This window comes from Musa acuminata, chromosome BXJ2-11, assembly GCF_036884655.1.
Source record: "Musa acuminata AAA Group cultivar baxijiao chromosome BXJ2-11, Cavendish_Baxijiao_AAA, whole genome shotgun sequence".
NCBI classification, from domain to species: domain Eukaryota; kingdom Viridiplantae; phylum Streptophyta; class Magnoliopsida; order Zingiberales; family Musaceae; genus Musa; species Musa acuminata.
In genome coordinates this window covers 712,247-729,118 of record NC_088348.1, presented here as the reverse complement: position 1 = coordinate 729,118, position 16,872 = coordinate 712,247, and the positions used below count along the sequence as shown (strand labels likewise).

The 16,872-nt window shown below is 36.3% G+C and overlaps 1 protein-coding gene across 3 annotated transcripts; it reads left to right on the top strand.

Annotated features, from left to right (window-relative positions):
- Nucleotides 1-161: 161 nt before the first annotated feature.
- LOC103970093 (uncharacterized) lies at nucleotides 162-16,775 on the top strand. Of its 3 annotated transcripts, XM_009383731.3 has the most exons (8): nucleotides 162-357; nucleotides 1,744-1,869; nucleotides 3,983-4,081; nucleotides 12,598-12,740; nucleotides 13,998-14,106; nucleotides 15,208-15,315; nucleotides 15,955-16,095; nucleotides 16,176-16,775. In XM_009383731.3, exons 1-8 carry the CDS (start codon nucleotides 283-285, stop codon nucleotides 16,566-16,568), a joined length of 1,194 nt encoding a protein of 397 aa, XP_009382006.2. In that variant the 5' UTR covers nucleotides 162-282; the 3' UTR covers nucleotides 16,569-16,775. The 3 variants fall into 3 exon arrangements, with proteins under 3 accessions (XP_009382006.2, XP_064987418.1, XP_018676554.2); XM_065131346.1 differs by lacking the exon at nucleotides 3,983-4,081; XM_018821009.2 differs by lacking the exon at nucleotides 15,208-15,315.
- The last annotated feature ends 97 nt before the right edge of the window (nucleotides 16,776-16,872 follow it).

The window sequence follows — 16,872 nt, the reverse complement described above, 5'->3', positions numbered from 1 at the left end:
AATTATAGAAAAAGGAGTGACAAGAATTTTTTTAGTACTAGTTTATAAAGTATATATATATATATAAGAATAATTTAGAAATAATTTAGAAATAACAAAAATTAGCTTTAAACACTAAGTCCCTCCCAAATATATATATACTTCCCCCAATCCCCTTCTTGCCTTTTGGGTTCGAACCCCAGATTCGACAACAGCCATCGCCTCTCCGTCGCATACTCCGACCGGGCCGCCTCCTCCCTATCGCCGTCCTTTCGATCTCCGATCTCTGCAACTAACAGTGGGATGAAGGGTGGCATCTCGCCGGCGCCGGGGGATTACGCCTACTTCAAGTCGCAAGTCCCGCTCCACAAGATCTCCGTATGATCCTTCCCCTCCCTCCTCTTCTTGTTTGCTCGGGTAGGATCTGTGACGATCGTAGTAGTCTCTGCATCTTTCTTGGCGTCTTCGGAAGGAAGAGAACTTGTTGTTTTCGAATCGGTAGACGCGCAAGAACTGCTGGATCTTGTAGTGATTTTGGTTCCTGGTTGTCGTCTAGGGTTCGTTGTTCTTGAATCGGTAGATGCGCAGGAACGGACGGGTCCTGCAGTCATTTCGCTTTCTCGTTATGCGGGTATTTGCAATTCTTAAACAAGAACTGTCGGATCTGGTGGCGGTTTTTCTTTCTTTTGCGTTGCGTAGATCGAATTCTTGAATCGGTAGTTCACGAAAGGGCTTGGTTTTCCCAGCGGTTGTTGGAGACGTACATCTTGATTTGGTGTCGGTGTATAAGTCGTTCGGCAAATGTTTAAAGTTTGCCCTCAGATCATATCTTAAGTCGATTGCCCTCTTTCATATATCATATAGTGATGCTTTTCTTGAATCTTTTTCTTTGTTCTGGGAAGATCTACAATGATCGTCACTATGAGACAGAGATACTTTATTGTTCTTGAATCGATAGATATGCAAGAACTGTTGCATTTTCTAGTGTTGCTGTTGAATTGGTAGATACGCAAGAACTGTTGGGGTCTTATAGTGGTTTTGCTTTCTGGTTGTCAAGTTTGCTTGATTTGGTACACTCTGTGCTTCACAAAGGGTTTGGTTTCTAGTGGTCGTTATTGCCTGATTTGGCATTGAGGCAGCCATTGTTTGCGAGATGTCACAGGAATGCCATTAGTTCATATTTTGAGTTGATTTCTTTCGTTTTTGATTGGTGCGATGTATCATAGTGATATGTTACAATTTTTCTCTCTGTGTCAATTCAATTATTGCTGCTTTCATTGTTACCCTCTGAATGTTCAAGATTGTTGTTGGAGAAATAGGAAAGGCAGTCTTCCATTTAGTGAAACATATAGATGTCAATTAGCCTATTACGAAAATTTTGATGTTGCAGAAACTTTAGAATTAGAAGATAGTATGCCATTTTTAAAGACCAGGGCACATTTTTAACACGTTGTCTCATTAATTCCTTCATTGTAAAACCCTAAATTGTTTGCATAGATTGACATTGATTCTAGAAATCACTAGATGCATGTATACTCTGTAACGCTACAGAAATCTTTCTACCGATTGCGTATATATCTTGTTTACTAGTTGAAGGATTCACTACTAAAAATTAAAATGATGCAAGAGTAGGTAATAGTGGCCAATGTTGAATTTGTCATAATTTTATATATATTACATATCACAAATTTGATTGTAGTTTGGTTTGTCAAAATTTGTTGATGCCTATTTGTGTCTTACCAATGTGCTTTTAACATTGTGCAGATTGGAAATAAACAATGGAGGTACTATGACTTTGGTCCAAAGGCTGTGCCTCCTCTCATTTGTATTCCTGGAATTGCAGGCACTGCAGATGTCTATTACAAACAGATCAAGTCCCTCTCAATGAAGGTAATACAGGAGAAATATTTTCACTTGTTCTTGTTTTCTATGACTGCAGAAAACTGTCCTTTAGAAAAATTATTTTCATACTAAAGCTGTGTGATTTTGGAAGTTGAAGCCTTCGTGAAAATCTCCATTCCCTTTTATGATAATGCAAAGTAATTGTCAAGGAATAAGATCTTTTTGATCTTGGGTCTATGTCTCTGTGCATACTCAAATATGGACATAATATAGTGATGGTTTGGCACTTGCAAGGATTTCACTAATATGTTTGAAGCTGGACCTTGAGAACATTCTTGCATGCTGCAGCTTCATTTTCCTTGTGGACTAGTTGAAATTCAAATCACAACGTGTAATTGGCTATGCATTATCAAATTTTTTTTATGCATAATACGAAAGCAAGGTTATGTTTTGTCATCTATGGAACTGTAACTGAGAGCAAGTCATACGCATAGAGATACAGAATTTGAGATAAAGTAAAACTATAAGATGAAGTTAAAATAGCATTTTCGAGCTAGGCAAAGGGAAAGCTCTTAGATCCTTTCTTTCTAAAATGAGTCCTGCATTAGTTTTCCCATCAATAACTAGTTTTTCCAAATACAGGAAATGAAAGATAAAGAACATTTGTCCAGTTAGTGTGTGGTCTATATACAGTATGTTGATGTCATTGGATGAACATGTTTTATGCATATATATTGTGTTCCAATTGTTACTTATATGTTGCTTTTCTAATTTTCTTATTATTACATTTTTTCCTGTTTCATTGATCTAACATTTAGCATCATCATGAACTTATATTAACAAGAAATTATGAGCAATAAAACCTATATCAAGTTATTCCATGGAAATCATGAGTGCACATCAGAGCAACAACCTTGGTCATGAGGATTTAAAAGTTGCACTCTTCAGATTTTTACCATCAGCTTGATCAAAGCAACTTTTTTACTTGCCACTTGCATTGTGTTGTCATGTGTAGGAGTTTGGTAATTTTTGACGCTAAATTTTCTTTAGTTTAGTTTGATAATTTACACTGCTTCTATATCTTGTATTAGCTGTGAACTGTTGTTATCTAAGTGTTAAATTGGGTCTTTGTTTCCCTCATTAGTCCTCCAATCACCTTCTATATCCATGCACTTGCTAAGTTATAAATTCCCTTAAACATAAACATTCAACTATTTGAGGGTGCATTATGACTGTTGCATTTTGAAGATTCTTTACAATGATAACTTAATATTACAGTATCCATGAATGAAAAAATTGGCTTTATCTGGTTTTAATTATTGACATGGCATATTGGAAATGCTATTGTGTGGTCTTTTTCTGGTGCTTTCTGAGTAAGCTAATTTTTTTCCTTTATTTTGGTTTTAGATGATTATCTTGCCAATGATATGACAGTGTCTTTTCTCTTTAAGGCATTTTAGGGTTTTCTTTCCCTTGATAGGTGTTTCAAGCTCAAGTACTCTCATATTTGATAGATTTATACTTTCACCTTTTTAGTGCCATTCTTATTACCAACTTTTGTCATACCATGTTTCAAGCTCAAGTATTCTCAGTATGGGCAGCATGTATTGGTCCGACAAGGGACTGGTACGGGCGGTACATGCCAATTTGTCAATACGACCTATCGTACCATGTGTCGGTAGGTATGCTTTGGTATGTACTATACCAATGGTTGGTCAGTATATTAGTACGGACCGGTAAGGCGAATCATGTTTTAAGTTTCGATTGTTTTACTTTTATGTATGTTAAATAGCATATATTGAAATTTGTATTGTAGCAAAAATCAAGTGATAATAGGCAAGCAGATATCTTTGTTTCTAATCTGTCTTGCCCTCTTTCTAGGTGAAATGTTGTCTTATATATTATACGAACAGGAATGGAAAAATTTTCGTTGAAATGTTGCATCATAGTTTATGTTACCAGTTCTTTCAGAACATGAAAGTTTGGGTTAATGAATCTGTTTTTTTTTTTTTTTTTGAGTCCTATGCCGGAGTCTATTCTGCTTTAGTAGTTGACATTTGTATTATTGTATATAATAAATAGTATCAATCTTATCTGCACAAACTTTTGCTACATGAAACAAGTTGGCACTTGCCAGAGTATGATAGTGCATTCTTTGCAGGGCTACCGAGTAATTTCTGTTGATTTACCACGTGTCTGGAATCACCATGAGTGGGTTCATTCATTTGAGAAATTCTTGGATACACTCAGTATATATCATGTATGTACCTGCATTTGTTTCACTTAATTTTTGTTGCCTTTAATATCCAATTGCATGAAGGTTGCATTCTTTTAGATTTTAGCAAATTATAAAAAATATACAACATTTTTTTATCATTGGGAATACTTCTTGTTAAGTAGATACACAAGCATCATTTATCAAAAGTCAGGTGCTTGCTATGGAGGCTGTGCAAGACAGAATTATGACAATATATATAATACTGCTGTTCATATAGCTAAGTGCTAACTGCTAAGGCCTCATCTGTGTCTTTTTTTGGTGTTTGAAAGACCAACGGAAGTTTAGTTATTATTTTTATTATTTTCTGAATAGATTTCATTTCTCTAGACTCACAAGTCATTAGCACAGTCATGGTTCAGTCCTGAAAGATTAGTCTGAGGTTGTGAGAGACAAGTGTGAATCACGTATATTGAGTGGAGTAGGAATCACATAGGGGACTTTGGGTTTGAAATATTATCTATTTAAACTCATATGTATATATTAGCCATTGGTGCTATGGAGGTGCTATTGCTTGAGAGTAGGGTTTCATGTTTTAGGAAAGGGAGAGGGAGGCAATGTGTGTGTGTGTAAGAGAGAGAGAGAGAGAGAGAGAGACCCGTGTGGATAAATTTAAAATATATAATTGCACAATATGTAATGTATATTGCTTATAATATTGGTAGGGAGTTGATTTTTTGGGAATGGAGGTGCTACTGCTTAAGAGTAGGGTTCATGTTTTAGGATGTTTTAGGCAGTGATTTCAATAGGGGCTCAGGCACTTGCTTAGGCACTCGGGTGAGGCTAGGCGAGGCCCGAGCGCCTCGCTTCACTTCTAGGTGGCGTGCTTCAAAGAGGCGCTGCATGGGCGCTTGCCCGAGCCCAGGTGTCGGGCTCTTTGGGCGAGCGCCTGGGTTAAACCAGGCGATCGAACCAGCGTTTTAGGTCTGGTTCGGTCTTCGGTGCTTTAGTTGGTTCAATCGAACCAACTAAAACATCGATATTGGCTGTCGCTGCCCAACCCTAACCCTGCTCGCCATTCACGCTGCCGTTGCTCGTTGCCACTACCGCTGTCGCCGCTCCCGCTTCCGCTCCCGCTGCCACTGTCGCCGCTCGTCGCTCTTGCTGTCGTTGCACCCTCGATCTTCCCTTACACTCTTCTTCCTTCTCCTATTTTGAAAGTATACTGTTAACAGAATACTAGTAACAGTAATGTATTTGTATTTATTAGATTAATAATATATTATTTTGATTTTAATACTATTAAATAATTATATTTATTAATTATATTATATATTTTAATATTTTAGTGTCTCGCTTCGCTCGGGCGAGTGCCTTGCGCTCGAGCGTTTTTGGACCTTGGCGCCTAGCGTTTTTTAAATCACTGGTTTTAGGAGAGGGAGAGAGAGGCAATGTGTGTGTGTGTGTGTGTGAGAGAGAGAGAGAGAGAGAGAGAGAGAGACTTGGGTGGATAAATAGGAAATATATAGTTGTACAATATGTAATGTATATTGCTTATAATATTATGTTTAAATATGTATAAAAGGTTGGCCTAGTGCACACACTTAAATATGTATAATTGACTATGCTATTTGTATTAATTTTGTTTCATAAATATGCCCAAATATTATGTATGTACCATATGCAATATAATTTAATATGTAAGTGATGCCTTGGGGTCAGACTACCATAGTTGGATTGGATCATACCATCCAAGTCATTAAGTTGAGATTTCAGTTTTTATTTGGAACTAGCAAAATCCAGTCTTGAATTGTTTTGGTTTCGTTTATTCTGTCGACATGTGTAATCCAAAAATAGGTTTATCTTGAGTCCTTTAGTTTCATAAACTAGTTGGAAATGTTCCTACACATAAGGATTTTAATAATAACAACAATAAAGGTTTACCTCTCGGTAATTGCTGAAAACAGGCAATTACCTGTTGGTAATTCCTAAAACTAAGAGGTCTGTATAGGACGGTAATGATTGAAATTCGATCGTTAACGAGGGGTATCGGTCGGTACACGTTGGATTTAGATCATTATCGAGGTGTATCAGTCGGTACACCCCAGATTTCGATCTGAGGCGTACTGGTCGGTATGCCATGGCATATTTAGATCATTGCCTCCAGGAATTTTTGGATCATTACCTCCAGGTATTTTTGGAGGTTTTTCAGCTCTTTTTGGGCATACCACCGGTATACCTCGGTGTATCATCGGTATGCTTTTATACGTACGATATCGAGCATGGCTCAGTACACCGGTACGGACCAAAATTGAGAACCTTGTTCAAAACCTTAGAGAGATGTTGAATAGGAAGATGATCTAGAAGATATTAATGCTAGTGGGAAAAGAATATATGACAAAATAAGAAAATAAGTTATCACAATCAAGAAGTCTAAAATTTTACAAAAGAAGAGATTGGTGATTAAAGCTATTGGAATATATGGTCCTAAATTAAAACTTCGAAGTATCACGAGTTGAGAGTTTCGTTACTGAAAAAAGAGTTGGACTACACAAATGATTTTTTGAAGGGACATAAGTATGAGCATAGATGCTATATTATGTCATGTGCTGCTTGATACAAGATAAGAATATAATCAATTTTATGATTGATTATTCTTTAGGAACCATGTTTGTGAAATTTAGGGAAAATATATTTGATTTGTTTGACTATGTTGTAGATGAAATTGGAGAATAAAATATCATTCAAGTTATAATGGAAGCAAATATGTTTTAGCTGGTAAAACTTTTCTCTGAATGTTTTAAACTTCTAATCACCCCAAGTCCCCAGTTTGAATGGAAGCTATTATGGGACTCTTGTCAATTTTATTATTCTGTTTTTTAGGTAAATTACTCTAAGTAAAAAAGCCAACACTTCTATTGGACTCCTTGCATGACACATTTTATTGATTTAGTGTTAGAGGATATAGGAAAGATTGTAGACTTTAGAAAGAACAATTTGTGTTGTTGGATTTACATATAATCGTACTATTGCTTGAAATATGATGAGAGAATTCATAAGCAATAAAGATTTGGTGATGTATGATGTCATACGATTTGTTATTTTATTTTTAATATTACAAAGTGTTCACTAACAAAAGCACTGACTAATGGGTGACAGGTAAAACGACAAAAGATGCAAAAAAAACAATAGACAATTGATTTTACCTTAATGCTATCCTTTTAGATCCATATGGTCATAAAAAGTAATGGACCCTCTTGTTCGAGTTCTTTGGCTCGCAGATAATAAGAAGTCAATGATGAGATATATTTATGAGGTTATGGATAGAGGTAAGGAAATAATTCAAATTATTTTGGTGGAGATAAAGAGAAGTATAAGGATATTTATGTAATCATATATAAATGATGAGAATGTCAATTTCATTTTCTACCACATACAACAAGATAATTCAAAATTCTTTTATAAGAACTCTTATTGAGTTTGATATAGACGTTGTATCTGAATTATATTAATGCATTGCAAGATTAGCTACCAACTTTGAAGTTCTCAACAATTAATTATCATTATATAAGAATGTTATAGGTCTATTTGAAATTTCTTTGGTAATTTAATGGAGGGAATTAAATCCTAAGGTATTTATAACTTTATTATAATTAACATCGTGTAAATTTTTGAAGCATGTTTGTGTTAATAACAGTTTTTAAAAGCGCTAACTGTCAAAGTCCCAAAATGCTCGAGGCTCCTGAGCAAAGCAAAGCACTCCCAAATATTAAAATTTTAAAAAAATATATTACGATTGATAAATATGATTATAAAAATAAAAATGTCATATCAAATTAAAATCATATAAAGTACCAAATCACATTATCCATCTTTTAATAATAAAAATATCAAAACAATAAAGTTTTATATCAAATTCAATGATCATTATAATCAACATCATCATTGTTAAACATATCATCTTTCTCTTCTTCTTCCTCTTGTCCATCTTTCTCAAAATATGTTTCCTTCTCTTTAACAATGATAGGTGATGGAATTAAGGCTTTTGTACTCATTTTTGCTTTCGTCATTTATTTTGTGTATGTATTTAATTTTTTGACACTTAAGGTTCTTGCCATATCTCCCCATGTCAAATTGTTATCTTCAAATACAAGATCATTTTCGGCATCTTACAAGTTCGCATCCATTTCCTAAGTCAATCACTCATTTAAATCATCAATGTCTTGTAATGAGATTAGATCAATACTATTTTACAAATTATAATGAGTCTTCAGTCCTTGATTATACTTTATATGGATCAGATCATGCAATTGTTGATGCCATAATTGATTTCTTCTCTTTGTGTGAATTTGTCATGTCATATGAATTAAAGATATATTAATACATCTATCTAAAAAAAGGAATAGATTAGCTGAAACAAAAATATTCTTAACTTACATTCTCAAAACACTCTAATTTCGCTCAACCTGTAACACTACAAGTCAAACTAAGAAATTTGATAACTAATTGCTACAAGTTCAGGGTTGAATTTCTATATAGATCCCACCATTTAGATGCAAAATTTAACATTATTATTAAAAATAATATACTATATACATTTACATGATATCAATTATATAAAGTTATAAATACCTAAGGATTTAGTTGTCCATGATCGAACTGTCATATGAATTCTAAAACGGCACTCAACATTCTTATATAAAGATAATTTGTGTTTGATCTTATGTTGCACCTCAATGCTTGGAACCATTCAATTCATTGATATAACTTAGTTACAACTACATTAAGTTGAAGTTGGCATTCCTATAAAAGAATTTTGGGTTCAAATAATGTCTTATTGCATGTGGTGAACGATGAAGTTGGTATTCCTATCTTTTGTCAATGATTGTAAATATATCCTTATACTTTTCTTCATTTCCACTGAAGGACTTTTGAATCGTTTTCTTGGCTCTATTCATAGCCTCATAAATATATTTCATTGTAGGCTTTTTTTTCATTTCTCAGATTGTGTTTTTGACAGTACACACTTTGTAACGTCAAAATTTGACAAATCAGATGAAACTATATCTCACCAATTCTTTGATGCTTGTGAATTCTCTCATCATATTCAAAGCCCTAGTATAATCATAGAGAATTCGAACAAGAGGACCCATTACTTCTAATGCATACATCATATGATTCCAATAAGATGACACCAAAGATAATATTTTTTGACCTCTTACCATTCACATCTTTTGTTCATTTATTTGTCATCTCTTTTTTTGAGGTAAACATAATTCAAAAGTTGTGCTTTTGCCTGTCCACACTTTGCTGTGTCAAAAATGAAGTGACAAATTGAGTAACACCATACTGCCCACCAATTTCTTGATGCTTATGATTTACTTTTGTTATGTTCAAAGACCCAATATGATTATATATAAATCCAGTGACAATCATCCGCTGGCAATCACCTGCTCTATGGTTTTGATGTCTACAATCTTTCCGATATCCTCTAATATTGTCTCAAAACAATATGTCATGTATAGAGTCTAATACAAGTGTGACCTTTTTTTTATTAGAGTAATTTATCTAAACAAGAGGAGAATAAAATTGATAACGTAGTTGCTTCTATTCAAATTTGAGAATTGTAGTTAAAAGATTAGAACAATCAAAGAAAAAGTCTTACTAGCTAAAACATAGTTGACCATCATATTCCTTTATCTCCTATCGGTGCAAGCATATGACATATTAGACCAAATATGCTTTTTCCATGCATCCTTGTGACCCTTCAATAAATCATGTGTAGTCCAACTCTTTCAATAATGGAACTCTTAACTCATGATAACTTGGAGGTTTTAATTTAGGATTGTATCTTCCAATAACTTCAATCATCAGTTTAAATTTGCCTAAATAAGAAGCATCGAAGGGAATTCCAACTTGGTAGAAGAAGCGAGCAATATACTAAATTGTTTTTACCTTTATATTTGTTTATCTTAATTTTACTCCTTTTTTGCTTTGTATAATATTCTCTGGTTCTTGAAACATATACAAGTCCATTGGTCTCTTCTTTTGTGAAATTTTAGACTTTTTAGCAATAACAATTTCTTTTCATCTTCTATTAGATAATGTTTTTTCATTAGCATTAATATTTTTTAGATCATCTTTCTCTTCAATATTCTCCAAGATTCTGAATATCATCATCCTTTGGTAGAATACTATAAGATTTGATCATTTGCGTCTTTCTATCATTCATGTCTATGAGTCACATAGACACCTTTTTCAAGCTAATGCATTTTTGAAGTTTCGACTTGATGTTGTTTTGCATCAAAAGTGCCACTTCTAGTAGTTTTCTTGCAGAAAATGTAAGTCATGATATTATGATCTTTGGGATCCTTTAAATTGTTGTATTTCCAACCTTATCCTTTCTTAAGTTTTTTTGCCAATGATTCTTCTGAGTTAACTAAATACACTTGTCATACTTCTTCAAATACGGAAAGGATTCAACATTGAAGGCAAAATTTGTAGAAATATGTTTATATCAACTGATCATGTAAGAATGCTGCAACTATACGGTGTTGTTTGTTCTAGTAGGGTACTCAATTTAAGTTTATTGCTATCAGGGTGATGGAAAGTCCTAACAGGGTGCTGTTATGTCTTAATATGGTGCTCTTATGTCTTACCAGAGTGCGACAACTATACAGTGTTGTTATGTCTTAACAGGGTGCTCTTATGTCCTAATGGGGTGCTGTTTTGTCTTCAGTTTCTAACAAATTTTCAAGATGAAATCATTTATAGGAAATAGAAGCAGAGATCAAAGTTGCAGAGTTACTGTTACCACATCCTTAAAGAGAAAGAGGATGAGATTGATAAGTTGATGATCACCAATTGGCGAAGGTAGCAGTGTGTATGGCGGAGCCAAGGAGGAAGGCAGCGGATTATGCCACCTTGGCTGACGAAGGCAGCAGCCTATGGTGTAGGAAGGCTGCGGTCTTGGGCCCAGGCAGGGTTCATGCAACTGCAGTGGTGTGTAGGGTGGATGAATGTAACATCCCATTAGTCCCACATCGGAAGTGGGCAATGTGTATGATTAGCTTATAAGGGCCTGATGAGTGTACTACGTAAACTCCCGCTTAAGCATTTTGGTCCGTGGTTGCAGGACCAAAATGGAGTTATTGGCGAGTTGGCTCATCAGACTCGGGTCGTGACATTTGGTATCAGAGCCGACCTAGCATTTGGGTAGGGTGAGAGGGCTCGAGTAGGAAAGGGCTACCCGTGGATGGAGTCAGAGAACTCATCACCGCGTGGAGCCACCACTGAGTTAATCCTCATATGCACTATGCTAGGGTTCGATCTGGGTTATGTCGGGCCTTGACGAGGACGTCAAGCTAATTGAGTTGGGGATAGTGTAACATCCCATTAGTCCCACATCGGAAGTGGACAATGTGTATGATTAGCTTATAAGGGCTTGATGAGTGTACTACGTAAACTCCCGCTTAAGCATTTTGGTCCGTGATTGCAGGACCAAAATGGAGTTATTGGCCAGTTGGCTCATTAGACTCGGGTTATGACATTTGGTATCAGAGCCGACCTAGCATTTGGGAGAACTCATCACGGCGTGGAGCCACCACTGAGTTAATCCTCACATGCACTATGCTAGGGTTCGATCTGGGTTATGTCGGGCTTTGATGAGGACGTCAAGCTAATTGAGTTGGGGATAATGTAACATCCCATTAGTCCCACATCGGAAGTGGGCAATGTGTATGATTAGCTTATAAGGGTCTGATGAGTGTACTACGCTAACTCCCGCTTAAGCATTTTGGTCCGTGGTTGCAGGACCAAAATGGAGTTATTGGCCAGTTGGCTCATCAGACTCGGATCATGACAATGAAGCCAGCAGTTGACGGTGTAAGGCGGAGGAAGAGAGCAATCAACGACATACGACGGAGGAACGAAGCAGTAGGTCGGAGGAATGAACGAAGATGTCGATGTCAGGTTTCTCTTCTGGTAGTAGGGAAAAGGTTGGGCATAGGGGGTTGAATTTGTTGGTTCGACTGAACTAACTAATTCAATTTGATGAACTTAGGCTAACCCAAGCTTGGATTGACTCTGGCACAAGCTTGAGTCTCCCAATGCCTCGACACATGCCCGAGCTACTCCCTTAGACCCTCTTCGAGATGCTTGGGCCTTGCTTCGCCTAGGCGCATAGGCAAGCATCCGAGTGTCTTTTAAAAACAAGTGGAGGTAGTGCTTCCATTTAGGAGCCCTAGAGGGGGATGGGTGGATTGCATTTCTTGGTAGAGCTATCATAGGTATTGACCAATCCACCTGTTTTAGCATGCCATCATTATTATAAGAAAATAGGCTCTAAAGCAGTTTTCATGGTTCTTTACAATATTCATCGCAAGAAGAATCCAACACACGTTAATTGTGAAATATAAAAGCACTCAGAAAGATGGAGGATATGCGATTCACATTATTGGTAATAATGTTTTGAGCTGTACTTTTGTTCCATCCAAATCTCATTTAATGCATATGTTACCACAAATTGGGTTTTAGGTAGTGATGACCTGACTGTATGATAGGTACACATCTATGGAACATCGCTTGGTGGGTTTCTTGCATTAGTGTTTGCTCAACACCGACCAAGGCGGGTCAAGTCATTGGTTCTTTCAAATGCATTTTTGGAGACACACAAGTTTGCTGCTGCCATGCCATGGTCTCCAGTGTATGATCTCTTGCCTTTACTGCATGTTGATTAAATCAAGTTTGAAGTCCTTTTACTAATATCTTTTTTTAGTAACTACTACTCTTTGGGTTGACAAATGTTAATAATTGTGAGTGACAACTGTTTTTTCATTTATTTGTTTTCTTTCATTCTTGCGCTCTATTTTTCCACACATTCTATTCACACTCTCTCTCAAGCCCTCTCTCTTTCTACCCTCCTCTGTTGTCACCTTCTCATCTTCCCTGCCATGTTGCCACTGCCTCTGCCTTTTGCCATGTCACCACCGTCTCCTCATCCGACTATTTCACCAGCACATATCTTCCTTCATCTCCTTGTCCTCCCCCATCCACCATCTTGTCTACGTCTTCCTTTTCTACCTTCTCCTCCTCTGCTAGTCATCCTTCCCCTCCCTTTTTAACATGGACAAGACCAACCATCTTGAGTGTTGGTTCGTCGATCCATACTGGAATCGTGATGGTCTGATCCCCGATGGTATTTGACCAAGGTTTTAAAACTTGCTCAGAACTATGACTATGCAGCAATAATAATTTAAATAATGAGCTACTAAAACAACAAGCCATAATGTCCCAACTAAATGATGGCTACTGCAGATGCAAAATTTCTTGTTATTTAGGATAAATAAAACTCTGACCAAAATAGGTGCTTAGATAGTTGGTCAAGTAATCTGCTTATGCAATATCTATTGCTTGTATCAGTAATTGTGTACCATTTATTTCAGATGAAGCTGGAGACACCTCTATAACTTCCTTCTAATACTTTCTTTTTTGACAAAAAAAGTCAGCTTGTTCAAATGGTTTATATGGTGCCAATTTTTTTTTGAAAAAAACTTAATGCCCAAATGTTAAGCATTTTTTTGCACCAAAACTATGGTGGGAGTCCATCCTGTCCTAATATAAGCTGTTTAGTAGCTACTAAAATTTTTTCAAAGCTTCTTGATTGCTAAGTTTTTGAAACATAATGTTTTGTTTTGGCAATTACTCATGTTTATAATGGAATAACCCATGGATTTGTTCCTTGTAAAGCTCCAATGAACTTTGGTTTTCAGCATATTATCAGACATTGTTGGTTTATTCCAGCCGTAGACTGTCCTGTGTTGTAACGCGATTGCACATTATTTGCATGTGTTGTGCTGACAAAACTTAAAATCATGCAGATATCATTTTGATACTGATGACCATCACAAGTCACATATTTCTTTTCTTCCTGTCTTTAGACTCCCCTATTTTGATGTTGCAGTGTTAACTGGACACCTTCATTTTTGCTGAAGCGGTACATCTTATCAGGAATTCGTGATGGTCCACATGAACCATTCATTGCCGACTCAGTGGACTTTGTTGTTGGGCAGGTATTCATAATTTATGTTGTTCATATCCTTGTTGTGGTCCGTTTTCTAATGACTTCGATGGTTTAAGCTGAATATATTTTCATGGTGTTCTTAGTTTACAAGTGTCGAGTATTGATATAATGCAATAATGCCATTGAAAATTTATCTATTATATTAATGAGAAAAGGGTATTTATTGTTTCAGTCAAACATATTCCATGAATCCTCTTTTACTTCATTTATCTGTCAGCTTTGTCAGATTAAATGCATATTCAGTTGCATCTGGCATATTGTGCAATTGTTAAATGGAACTGGTATTTCCGGGTTATTTTAACATTATCATGCAGGTGGTCGAAGTTGTTTACTTCTCATGTCCTCTCTTCTGGTTTGTTCATGTGTCTATCTGTTCAACTACATGTATTTTGATCTATTCGATTCTAAGTTTTCACTTTTATGGGCTCCACATAGTGGTATAGAGTATAGACACAATAAATTAGTAACCTACAGCTAGTGTGTCATTGACATGGATATCAGTTGTGCAAGTATGTGATGGGAAAAAAAATAATCCCAGTATCTGATCTGTCAAGAGCAACAAAAGCAGATTATTACCTGTTGAATCTGCTTTTATCTTCCGTTTCCATTCTTCATTCGAGGTATTAAAGGATAAATACCATAAAGAGATTGGTTGTCATCTCTGAATATCAGCCAGGCTCGTTTTTTGGACATTTTCAACTTTTCACCAATTTCTTGAGGAAATTGGATATATTATCGATACAAAAAGATGTATAATTTCTGGTATGTATTTCACATGCGTTATTTAGGCGGGCGAGAGTCCAGCTAAGACCATTCAATACTAGAGTACTAGTGGGAGCTAGGCATGGTTGACTTGGCCTGATTTGCATCTTGTGCATTCCTTTTCATGAGTTTAGCATTGAAGGATGCCCTCAAACTTTTTGCACAATGATAATATTTTCTATTGGTTTGCTGAATCAAGAAATTCGCATGTATTTGTGTATGTGCATTATCAGTTGCCATATTCCTTTATTTTCCTTTCTTTTAATAAACACAAGCACATTTTAGTTTTTGTGTTTTCTTGTAATATTCTGAAACACTTAATTTGCAGGTAGAAACATTGTCAAGGGATGATCTATCATCAAGGTTAAAGTTGAATGCTAACGTTGCATCAGTTGGTCCTCTTTTGCTCTCAGATTCCTTCATCACTATTATGGATGTATGTTACGTTCCTGAGTAAATTTTATCAAAAACTATTTAAAAGGATTGGGATGTTATTGATTTAACCAGAAAATTTGCTTCATACAGAGTTCAACAGTGAAATTATCCATTAGCCCTACAAATAGTTGAGGCATTACATTTCGTTGTTGCGTATTTAGCTTATTAGATATTCTTGGGTCTGGTTCTCCTCTTTGGTTTAGTTCTCGTGTGGCTTTTTCATTGTTTCATCATATTGCTGATTTCATACCTACAATTTTGCTGAAAACAGGTCTAACATCACATAGGAGTAACCAAAAAGAGAAATTTTCTGTGCTGTGCAGCAACAGCATTGTCTAAGCTAGGAATTCTTTCTCATGTTAGCCACTGTTGTTCTAGCAGACAAGCAGAATGATTTAGAAGCACCCATTTTGACTGAAATGGTCACACATTTATTAATGTGTGAAATTCTCTGTGCCGTGCAGCAACAGCATTGTGTAAGCTAGGAATTATCCCTCATGTTAGCCACTGTTATTCTAGCATACAGGCAGTATAATTTAGAAGCATCCATTTTGACTGAAACGGTCACACATTTGGGAAGTTATGAGGATCTAGTAAGTTGGTGGGGTACCATGTTAACTACTGCTGCCATGTCTTGCAGACGAATGACTACTGTGCTGTTCCGCAACAGCTGAAAGATCAAGTGAGTGAAAGATTTCCTGGAGCCAGACGTGCCATCCTGAAAACAGGTGGCGATTTCCCCTTTCTTTCTCGTCCAGATGAGGTCAACCTGTACCTTCAGGTATCAAAACCTACAGATCCGTTAGAGCCTCGAAGCAAAAGTTCTGGATTTTCTTTCGTACTTAACAACTGATCTGGCAGCTTCATCTAAGATGGGTTGGTGTTGAGGCACAGCCAGACAAGGTTCTAAGAATTCCAGGAGATGACGGTGATAATGGAAGGTCCAATTATGAGAGCAGAGGTGGAGAGCATTTTGACGATCTGCCAGGACCTGCAAATATTGGGGGCAGCAATAGTGCGCATCAGCCTGAATCTTCGGGACCCAGCCAAGACAGCGATGGTTCTCCTCAGCCTGAACCTTCAGGGCCGACTGATCATACCTCAAATGAAAGGTTGAGCAGTAAAGAAATTGGAAACATGACAGTACTTGATTCATTTCCTTCTCTCATCCAAGCATCGGTTGTCCTCGCAATGCTGCAGCACCTCGTCGTGACTGAACTTTGTATTACTTGGAAACCGGTACTCAATGTTTAGAATAGTAAGTATTGTAAAAAGAAAAAAAAGAAGGGCAAATCACATTGTGTTCGTTCCATGAGTGTTGGTTGGTACATACTTGTAACATATGCATTTGTTTGACAAAGTGTCTTTGGGGCTGTGATCTCATGTGGTTGACATAATGAAATTGTCATAAGTAAATATGTGGCTATAACTAAGAGATAACGATCGATTTGCCTGTCATTATTATGCTTAATTTTATGAAAATGAGAATAGCATGATGATGCCAAAAGCCATGTGAAAAGAAAATTTAGGATCTGAATACAAATAATTGGTATATCTT